The 11,896-nt window shown below is 36.1% G+C and overlaps 1 protein-coding gene across 1 annotated transcript in view; it reads left to right on the top strand.

The window, feature by feature from the left end:
- The window catches only part of LOC149185400 (proteasome subunit beta type-6-like), a 129,933-nt gene extending 122,601 nt beyond the window's left edge, over window positions 1-7,332 (top strand). The window contains exons 8-9 of the mRNA XM_089417923.1: window positions 6,606-6,680; window positions 6,895-7,332. Of these exons, the coding sequence (XP_089274049.1) occupies window positions 6,606-6,680; window positions 6,895-7,023 (204 nt within the window). The 3' untranslated portion in view covers window positions 7,024-7,332. The remainder of the gene's footprint in view (window positions 1-6,605; window positions 6,681-6,894) is intronic.
- The last annotated feature ends 4,564 nt before the right edge of the window (window positions 7,333-11,896 follow it).

Raw genomic sequence — 11,896 nt, forward strand, 5'->3', positions numbered from 1 at the left:
GAGGAGCTTTGTGGGCAGTCATTGGAGCAACATTGAGGAGGCTAAAGCCCAGAGGTATTTTTTTTTCACTTCTCAATTCTGCCTTTGCTTGTGTTTTTCCTTTGCAAATATGGAAATTGAAAAGAGTAATTGTTATATAAGAAATGAACATTGAAAAGTTTTTTTTTTTGTATTCTTTTCATTTTCAGATTTGTTTCCTTTCATTTCCAAGTCCAAATATTAGAAAATGTCTCCTAGAATGAAAGATGCTCCTTGGGCATATGTTGAGATGATTGATAATCAAATGCATTGCAAATTTTGTAATAGAAAAATTAAGGGAGGTGGAGGGGGCATTCATAGGATGAAACACCACTTGGCTGCTATTAGAGGCCAAATTACTCCATGTGCAGCACCAACAAAACAAACTGGGGATACTAGGAAATAGTTGGTAGAAAAATTCGAGAAGTTTGAGGAAGAAAAATCTAGATTCTAGGCAAAAAGAAATAGAGGTTGAAATTGGGAGGAAGAGGAGTATAAAACACATGATGTCTGCCAATCCCAATTTTGATTATGAGGGCTCTTCATCTACCCCTTGCACTAATGCATCCAACCCCTTTGCTATGTTCCTCCCTCTTTGGAGCCTATTCAAGAAAAGGGTAAGGGTAAAATTAAAAAGGAGGGTGATATCAAAAGTTATTTCACACCCTCCTCTCCCTTTGATAGTGCACATGGTCCTCAAGCTAAAAGAGGTCAAATGAAACCCACTTTAGATCACCATTGGAAGAAAGAATTGAGAGAAATTGCTTGTGATTACATAGCTAGATGGTGGTATGATGCTGATATCCCCTTCAATGCTTCTTGTTCACCATATTATGAAACTATGTTTGATGCCATATTCACTGCTGGAAAGGGCTTCAAAGGCCCTACTATGCCTGAGTTAAAGGGATCTCTTTTGCAAAAGGAGGTTTTGTCCATTGATGAATATTTGAAATATTTCAAAAGCTCATGGGAAAAATAGGATGTACCATCATGTCAGATGGATGGACTGATCAAAGGAACTGTACCATCATAAACTTTCTTATCTTTTTCCCACAGGGAACCATGTTTCTAAAATTAGTTGATGCATTTGATAGGGTGAAAGATGCACACTTGTTGTTTTAGCTTTTGGATGAGGTTGTTGAAGAGGCGGGGGTGGCTAATGTTGTTCAAATCATCACAGATAATGCCTTTAGCTATGTTCTTGCTATTAAAATGTTAGAGGAAAAACACAAACCATCTTTTGGACCCCATGTGTTGCACATTGCATAGGCCTCATGCTCGAGGATATTGGTAAAATAGATTGGATCAAGAACATTGTAAATCATGCCAAAATCATAATAAAATATACTTGGAATCACCCATGGATTTTGAGCCTAATGACGAAACACACAGAGGGAAAGGATATTATTGGGCTTGCAATCACTAGATTTGCAACACATTTTTTGACATTGCAATCTATGCTTTCCCAACATAGAAACTTGCAAAGGGAGTTTTCCAGTGATGAATGGAATGAATGTCAATGGTATCACAAACAAGATGTCAAAGATGTGAGAAAGAAAGTTAATGAAGAAATATTTTGGAAAATGGCAGCAGAGATTGTGAAGGTTGCTGAGCCACTGGTTAAGGTGTTGCAGTTGGTGGATGGGGAAGATTGGCTATGCGCTTCATTTATGAAGCTATGGATCAAGCAAAAGAGAAAATAAAGGCAACATATAAGGATAGAGTGGCTAAGTATAGGCACATTTGGGAAATCATTGATTAAAGATGGAACAATCAACTCCATCGCCCTATACATGAAGTTGGATATTTTCTGAACCCAAGGTATCATTATAAAGCTCTGGAGACAGAAGCTTTGACTAGGGAGGTTAGAGATGGATTGATTGACTACATTGACTGCATGGTCCCTAAGGAGAGTGACCAGCTGGAGATACACCGACAAATCATTTGTTTCAGTAGAGCCACATGTACGTTTGGCAAGAACCTAGCAAGGACTGCAAGGGAAGTAGATGAGCCAGGTCAACAGACAATTTCAATTTTCAAATTCTTATTTTGTTAAATTGTTTATAATTTGAAGATTGGATATAATTTGTTGAGCTAACTCATTACCAAACTATGTTTTTTGCAGCACAATGGTGGGAGGCATTTGGTAGACATTGTCCTGAATTGCAAAAGTTTGCAATTTGTATTTTGAGTCAAACTTACAGTGCTACTTGGTGTGAGTGTAATTGGTCTGTCTTTGATAGGATTCACACAAAGAAGAGAAACCATTTGGAACACGAATGGTTAAATGATATAGTCTATGTCCAATACAACCTCTGGCTAAGATGCAAACAATTGTTGAATAAAAGACCTGATATAGATCCCATTGTGTTGGAAGATATTGGTCCAACATTAGATTGGGTAGTGGAGAGTCATCCAGGGGAGTTTGATTCTGATGAGGATATTGATATTGACTTGGATTTATAGATGGAAGTAGTAGTTGAACATCGTGTTCAGTTAAATGCAGATCCACTAGTACCAGGCCCAACCCCAAGTCCCCTAGTTGCAGGCACTTCCTCTACTCAGCCACGATGCAAGCACATAGCTCGTCTATCTCAGCGTGCAGTTGTTGTGCTTGGTAGTGCTACTACTTCTACAACTGCAGTTGGAGATGGTGAGGAGGAGGAGGAGCCATGGGTTTCCTTGTTTGACTTTGATTCAGAGTTTGAGCTAAATGATTTTGCCTTCTCTAGCAGTAGTGGCTAGTGGCTAGTGACTAGTGACTAGTGATGTTTTACTTTTGTTGTAGAGGCCATTTAGAGCCTCCTTGGGTATGTGTTTTTGTTATGATCTCTATATCATATATGTATTGTACTAGGCAATGTTTTAAAACTCTGACTCCGACTCCGACTTCGACTCAGCCGATGGTCGACTCTGACTCCGACTCTGACTTCAACTCGGTATCGACTCAGCCGGCTCGATTTCAATGACTCGGTGGTTGTAAAAAATACATTAAATATTTATTTTTTATAAAACACATAATTTTAAAGATTTTCATTCATATTTCCAAATACACAGCATTAGAATATAGATAGAAGACAACATATGATCAAAGGAGGCTCATGAATATATCCATTATATCAAAATGGCACCCCGTGCACTGTTCAATACATACACAATGATGATATAGAGATCAAAACAAAAACACATAACCAAGGAAGCTATAAATGGCCTCTACAACAAAAGTCTGTGACCAGTACTACTGGCTACTGCTAGAGTTGCCAACATCATTTGGCTCAGTGTTACTTGGGAGCGGGAGCGAAAGTGGGGAGCGAGAGCGAAAATGGGAGCGGGAGCAACATTTTCAGAAGCTCCTGGTTTGGGAGCGAATCCTAGAGGAGTTCGACAACCAATGTCACCAACATCAAGGTACATAGAGGGATTGGTGCTCTTGATTAAATACGAGTTCCATACCTTAATACATGACAAAATTCAATGGAAACATTGCAATCCTCCAATCCTGAAATCCTGAAAAACTGATAAGTCTGCTTGATTTTGAATGAAATCTAAAATTCTACTTTCTCCATATGAAATCTAATGAGGTCGGAACCAATCTCAAACATCCTGGGTCATTTCATGGTAATGTTAAAAATGAGGATGCGGATCCCAGTTTGGATCATAGTTTTAAAATTCGGCCGATTCGAAACGGAAACGGCCGAGTTGATCTGTTTCAATGCCCAGAATTGTGACTCGGTGGAGGAAATGGTTCGGGAGGCCGAGTCATGGCTGACTCGGCCAACTCGGCCGTTTCCGTATTGACTCGGCCGAGTCATAACCTGCGGCCCATAACCCCATCAAAACAACAATTTGTCATTTTTTTAATGAAATTTTGAAGTGTTTGCTGATTGGTTTGGACTCCAAGGTGTTTTCTAAATTAGTTAAATGCTATTTGGGGTCCGCTCCCCTCTCCTAGTATTGATATGCTATTCAAATTTCATGGTAATGTTAAATTCTTAAAGTAAAAGTGACATTCTCCTTAATCTTCATTTTCATCCTTTTACTTAAATTTTTAACATTACCATGAAATGGCTCAGGATGTTTGAGAGTGGTTCCGGCCTCATTAGATTTCATATGGAGAAAGTGGAATTTTAGATTTCATTCAAAATCCAGCAGACTTATCAGTTTTTCAGGTTTTTAGGATTGGAGGATTGCAATGTTTCCATTGAATTTTGTCATGTATTTAAGGTATGGAACTCGTATTTAATCAAGAGCACCAATCCCTCTATGTACCTTGATGTTGGTGACATTGGTTGTCGAACTCCTCTGGGATTCGCTCCCAAACCAGGAGCTTCTGAAAATGTCGCTCCTGCTCCTGTTTTCGCTCTCGCTCCCCACTTTCGCTCTCGCTCCCAAGTAACACTGAGCCAAATGATGTTGGCAACTCTAGCAGTGGCCAATAGTACTGGTCACAGACTTTTGTTGTAGAGGCCATTTATAGCTTCCTTGGTTATGTGTTTTTGTTTTGATCTCTATATCATCATTGTGTATGTATTGGACAGTGCACGGGGTGCCATTTTGATATAATGGATATATTCATGAGCCTACTTTGTTCATATGTTGTCTTCTATCTATATTCTAATGCTGTGTGTTTGGAAATATGAATGAAAATCTTTAAAATTATGTTTTTTTATAAAAAATAAATATTTAATGTATTTTTTACAACGATAGAGTCATTGAAATCGAGCCAGCTGAGTTGATACCGAGTCGGAGTCGATCCTCGGCGGAGTCGGAGTCGGAGTCGATCCTCGGCCGAGTCGGAGTCGGAGTCGGAGTCGGAGTTTTAAAACATTGGTTTGGATCCTTGGTTGGGGGGGGGAGGCATTTCATGCAACATTGGATGGGACATGGTCTGACAAATAACAAAATGGATACAAACTCAAATTGACAGGCATAGGTCTAGGAGACCTAATATAGGGCCTCACATGGTTTTTACAAGGGCCTCACATGATTTTTACATGGTTTTAACTTGTGACTTTGGGCTTATAATGGTGGTGAATGATGCACTGAAAAATCAATGTACCCCCATTGACAGAGTGGTAACACACAATGCCATTATCGTTTTATAATTTATTCAACTCTAACAATCTATGAACATATTTGCACGTGATCGATAGAGACAGGTATAAAGGATGGACACCATGATCCCCCCTACTTGTGATGATAATTTAGTTTGAATGTAGTGGGCTGCTTACAGAGATTGAGGTCCTAATGTACGCCAGTAGTTGGGGAAACAATTGTTCACCCGGCAAATTCGTACATGCTAATGATTTCTTCATAATGATGGATAACCTGTTGACCTAACAGATGACCCCTTAAAGTGATTACACCGTAAGATATGTATTGGTTACATGTACAGTCATTAAAAAACATATTCAACAGCATTGCTTCAGAAGGTTCCTTAGATGAATTGCACACTCAGCTGTCTCTTTGGTAACCCTAGCCGGAAGTCTTCTTCCAATAACTGTTGTTCTTTTAAGCACTTTTTAATGTGTGTTTTCCTGTCCCCCTGTAAACATATTTTGAGAAATTCAACACGTCTTATCTAATCAATTCAGTTTTCGAGAAGGCAAATTTACATCTTATCATAGCTCAAAAGAGCACCGAAAAGGACAAAAAGTGATCTTTGAATCTATCATTGGTGTAGAACCAACAAAAAATATCTTAAAAACACAATGTTCGCAAAATTACATTTCAAGAACTGGGTTTGTCTTGGCGAAATTAATTTACTTCACTGAAAATTTAAAGGAATTCACATGAAATCTAGTTATAACCCTGAAATATTATGGATATTTGACTGCTATATTGGATACCTGAGGTCCTGAGCTTTGTGATAACAAAATCCATTTTTAAATTTAATTAATGAATTTCACATGAATCCTTTGGAGTATAATCAATAATGACAATTTAATTTTCCAGTTTTTTTGAATTAAATATTCAAATGCAGGGAAAAACAACCACATCTGTCATTCATTTGCAGACACTCTCTTCAGTATAAAAATAGGCAAATAATTTACTTGCTTTCCTTGAAAGCTCATAATCAAGCAATATTTTTTTTTTCCAAGGAAATAAATGAGCCTCCCTCTCAGCCTGAAGGAAAGTGTGTGGTTGCTGGTACTAGGCCAGCCCACAGTTATGTTCACTTAAGAGTGCTTTTCTCAGGCTCAAATCCATTACAACAATAATCAACAAGGCATCAAAACTCATCATGTCACTAGCAGGGATTTGAACGTGGGTGCCTGAGATAACCCCAATTAACTCATAATCAAGCAATCTACAATAAAGAAAGGAGGATAATAATTGTTCTACCCAACCACCTGAGATAACCCCAATTGACTCATAATCAAGCAATCTACAATAAAGAAAACTACTTCTAACTGCAATCACATTTTAGAGGTTTTTACATGGCCATGCAGAGTGTACCGCTGCAAAGGGTTTCTGGTAACCATTGTTACAAATAAGGTAGCTAGTTAGCCTTGTAGTTGAAATTTAAATTTGCTTTTCTATTGAAACATTTTCTAATGTGGAGATATCTGATATTGTTAATACAGGCTCTAGTGGTGAAATGTGTTTCTCTGGCCATTGCCAGGGATGGAGCAAGTGGAGGGGTTGTGCGCACTGTTGTTGTGAGTAATTTGTGTTTTTTATTCTGAAGATTTAATAAGTCACTGATAATCATTAGCTTCAGCTAAACAATCCAATTTAATCAGAAACTCTGGTTGAACATATTTATTGTTGTAGTGTGTCAGAATATGGTTTTATTGAATGATGCAAGACTCGAATTTACCATGTTGTCCTGTTTGCAAAGTATTGAATTATTTGAGAACTGTGTACCTGCAGATAAACTCTGAAGGAGTGACAAGGAACTTTTATCCAGGAGACAAACTTCCTCTATGGCATGAAGAATTGCCTCTAAGGAATTCACTATTGCAAGACGCATCAAGCGACGCTGAACCTATGCATCCTTAGAACTTTTGGCATGCTCTTTTCGTATGACGTGTTTGGTCACGTTTTTCACCTTTCATGATGACGTAAAAGCCTTCGAATTGAACATTATTAAACAAATGTACTTTATACACTTTTGATATGGAATTCTTTTCCTTTTTCCAATGTGTTTTAACTTTTTTGTTGACAACATGGTGGTTTTCTCGGCTTCTTTGTTTTTCATCAAAATGTAGTCGTGTATATCTGCTAGTTGCTCATTGTTTGTATACCAGGAGATCTCATAAGTAAAGTTCTCTCCACACAGTTTTGTGGGAGTGTTGAATTTGGATTTAATTATTGGTGTGAAACAGGGGTTTATTCAGTCAATGTTGCCCAGATATCTTAGTTGACCCTAATTTTGTTATAAGGGTGTACCAAAATTGCTTATACATGAATCTTAGTAGTGATCTGTAAACCACTATGGATATTCCACTGGAACAGCGTGTCACAAAAGGTCTTGTATTATTCTGAAATATTAGAGCATAGTATCTTCTGTGACAAACCAAAAGTTCTGAAATCATTTTGGTGATCTTTTCATGGGGCATCTTCTGTGAGAAGCCATGTTTTGGAACTGAATTATAATCTCTTTTTTTGACAGTGTTGCACTGTTATCTACTTAATTAGTCATTAATCATGAATCACGGTAACACTTACCCATGTACAAGTTAGAAAACTTGCATAAAATACAAATACACATGACCACCATCCTCTATCAATTAATATTACGTCATCAATGTAGGACTATAGCAGTGATTTTGACTAACTATAGTCTTTTTTCAAGTAGTTGGAGTTCTTTAATATTTGCTAAAATTACAAAATCTCGCATGGAAATTCAAAGGAGGCTTCCCCATATTTGTTCGTGGATAACATGTCTAGTAAATTCATTTATGTAGATTAATGCACCTAACATAGGTAATCCAAACTAGGTATTGGTTGGCATGGAACTAGCCAAATGCTCAACAATGTTGATGAATAACTAGGTATTTGTTGGCATGGAACTAGCCGAATGGTCAACAATATTGATGACACTAATTTCATAGGTTAAAATTTAGTTCTATTATTATGCACCATATTGCAAAAATTTGTATTAATTTTTGATAGTACAAATTTTAATTTATCACAGAAGTTATTTGACATAACATGTTAATGTTGTGGAACATATTGATAAAGTGTAAATAGCATTTCAGGAGATTTGATCCTTTGGTAGATCTGGAGTTAAGATGGATCTACGCTGGTTTAATTCCCCCCTTTAAATAGACTATATTCCACATGAATACCATATGTCAATTTCAATAAGTTATTCTTATTTTCATGTTATTTTATTATTTTTATTTTATTTTTGACCACGTAAAAATGTTTAGACATTATTAATTTTATTTTAATTTTAATTTTTATGTAATTTGGCCGAGTCAAAATGTTTATAAGACAAGACAGGACATCACAACATCTCTTCCATAGTGTACTGGAGAGCACCTCTTGGCTCCATATGTAAATATAAAACTTGCTACCTTTAAATGGTAATGATGAATGTAGTTACCATTATAGTATTTTATATAATGAAATTAGAAACATCAGCATTGAGAGTTGTAATTATATATTTTAGTTGTTATATATGTTGTTTTCCTTATTTTTTTATTAATATTTTATTGATTAATGAGCCATGTGCAGGTTTGCAGTCAAGTTCATACTTATATATTTTAGTCGTTATATATGTTGTATTCCTTATTTTTTTATTAATATTTTATTGATTAATGAGCCATTTGCAGGTTTGCAGTCAAGTTCATACTTAGACATACATAGTGTAATCTTTGAGACAAACATATAACTATTTGCTAGATCAACCTAATGCATGAGATTACTACATGATTGCAATGGACAGCCGTGGGATTTGAATCCACACCCCTTTTGCCTTGAAGCCTAAATTTGGCTTAGCCTTAGAGCACTTGGCCAAGTTATCTCATAATATACATCAATGTTAGTGATACCTAACAACTGTATGAGAAAGTGGATGTTAACTAGCAAGGCTATAAGTTGGTGTGCTATAGTGGGGTGAAGTAGTTCATTTATGATCATGATGAAGTAGTTCATTTATGATCATGATCGATATAAAGTTTCCGAGCTTGAGTGGGGTGGAGTGGTTCATTTATGATCATGATGGACAGAAAGTATGAACACCAATTAATAGTACTATGGGCACTAAGTATGAACACCAATTATTTATCCCCTCTTGAAAGCCTCTTGTCAATCTAAACCTTTATATAATATGTAATGCTCATTAATGTTGGAAGCAGGTGTGAGAAAGTAGGGTTGAGTGGTACATCTATGATCGTGATGGATAGAAAGTCTAGAAGTTGGAAGTTGGGCACTAGGTATGAACACCGATTATTAGTGCCATCTTCCCTAAAAAATCTCGTCAATCTAAACGTTCATAGAATATGCAATTGCTCCATATTTGTGGAGATTGATGTTGAATAAGTTCACCACATACAGTTTTATGATGGTAACATGTTGAGTACGATTACGAGACAAATTGTGGGCTCCAAATGAAAGAATGGTGCTTATGGGGAGAGCAGGGAGGGGAGATTCGATTCATCTCCATGTGCCCTCTCCCATTTCCATGTGCCTTGTCCCAGGGAGTGTTGTGGCTTAAGAATCATCGCTCCCTCTTATTACATGGCGAATTAAATGTTTTCGACACTCTACTCTTCGTTTGTATACAATCTCGTTTGCTACTTCGAATAAGTGTATTTTGGTAGTCATGTTTCATGCATGTGGAATTATCGGGTTAGTTCATTATTTATTTGGAGATAGACATTTTCAACGAGAAAGATATTGAATTAGAAAAAGATATTAAATTAGAATCGTTAGACTGAGTTTTTAGGCAATCACAAAATCTGAGACCACATTGATACGAGTTGTAAATTTATTTTTGATGATGTGTTATTATATATTAATGAGTTGTCAGTGAGATTTAGATCTAGTACTGTCAAACTGATGTACTATAAATTCATATCATGTGATCCATATAATGTGAATAGAATGTCTTAAGCTTTTTGTACCAAATTTTCCTTGTGTTTTGTTTACGCCCAATTCTTAACTTGGTACGAGAGCTTTAGGGTTGAAGGCTATAATAGTTTTCCATAACATGAAGATTAGTATTAGACAATTCTACTTATTAGTATGTGACTGCTTCTTTTGCTTCTTGTACAATTTGTTTATGTAAAAGGCGAACTCGTTTGGCATAGTATATCTTTTGCACAGATTTGGTGCATTAGATCAAGTTTTCTATTTTGATCTTGCCATATATTTCACACATTAGGTTTAGTATATTAGTTTTGTGTTTGCAGTTTTAGATTTGTAACAAATATAAATATATAATACAAATAATAATTAATAAGTATAAACTAATAATTTATGAAAGGACATGTCTATTTGTAAATGATATCTTGTATTCTATATAATTAGAGCTTTCATATGTGCCCATATCAACATATCATATCATATTTCTTGTACGTTCAAACATTATCATATAAATATATTACTTGTCCTATAATGGATAATTACATATTTCAGATATTCTGAATATTTTGTTGCATATAAATATATTACTTGTCTTATAATGGATAATTACATATTTCAAATATTCTGAATATTTTGTTGCATCTATGAATCTTTTTCGTTATATAGGTATCAAAGCCTTGTTCTCCATTTTTGGCCTTTGGAAGTTCATTGTCATTTTTAACCACAAATTTTTTGGAAATTCTCCATTTTGCTATCAAACTTTTGACCGTATAAAAAAATATAAAAAAAAATTGAAAAAAAAATTGAAATATATAAATAAAAAAGATAATATTAAAAAAACACCATATATATTAAAGGAGTTATAAATATTACAACCATATATATATATATATATATATATATATATATATATATTATAATTAAAAAAAAGGGCAGTTGTCCCTGATTAGTGGCACAGCCGTCGCCGCCACAGCCTTCGCCTTCGATGGGCCGCAACCTTCGCCACTACCATCTGCGTAGTATGTTGCATATACCCACCGTCGACTGACCACAATTAGTTGCATAGCTCACTGTCAAATCATTGTAAATTTTTTTGTTCCTACAATGTGTTGTGCCCTCTCTTATGTGTTGTGCTCTCTTGAGGGGTTCTCGTTTTTTCCTAGAAGAAGATTTAACTGTAAAACAACAGGTGGAAAGAAGAGAGGAAATTTTAAAGGTTAGGGCAGCGAGAGATGAAGGAAAGAGAGCATGGATTTATAAAGGCAAAGCTGTGATAGCGCAATTTGGACCTCCTTCTAGAACAGAGCAGCGATATGGTAATAAAGAAGAGGCAACAAACTCTTCAACAGGAAATCAGAAAGCAAGGTCAATATGGGAAAACAGGGACAAAGACTCAAATGTGAGTCTTGCATGTCAAAATAAATAGCAATCAAGTCATACCCAGGTTTCCTTAAGATTAGTTTGTTGGAACTGCAGAGGTTACCCATGGAGACGAGGACCTGGGTTAGGGCCTATTGTGGAAAACAGAGACATAATTTGCCTCATAGAAACACATGAGCATGAAGGGCGCAATACACCTTCGTTTGAAGGATACTGGAAGATAGCAGTGTGGAACAAGGCAGCAAGGAATGGCAAAAGGCACGGGGGTATCATGGTTTTAGTAAGGGAGAAAGAAGGTCGTCTCATTCAGTTAGAAAAAGAAGACTCAAATAAGTAATTCATTTGGTTTAAAATATCAGAAAATGGAAACCACATCAGAATTGCAGCATGCTATTTTGCGCCACAGGTTTCAAAAATCTACAAAGGTAGAGGGCTTGACCACAAAGATCCATTTGCA

The sequence above is a fragment of the Pinus tabuliformis genome, chromosome 3_2, assembly GCF_031772625.1.
Source record: "Pinus tabuliformis cultivar Carrire ecotype Pingquan chromosome 3_2, CPIR1, whole genome shotgun sequence".
Classification (NCBI taxonomy): domain Eukaryota; kingdom Viridiplantae; phylum Streptophyta; class Pinopsida; order Pinales; family Pinaceae; genus Pinus; species Pinus tabuliformis.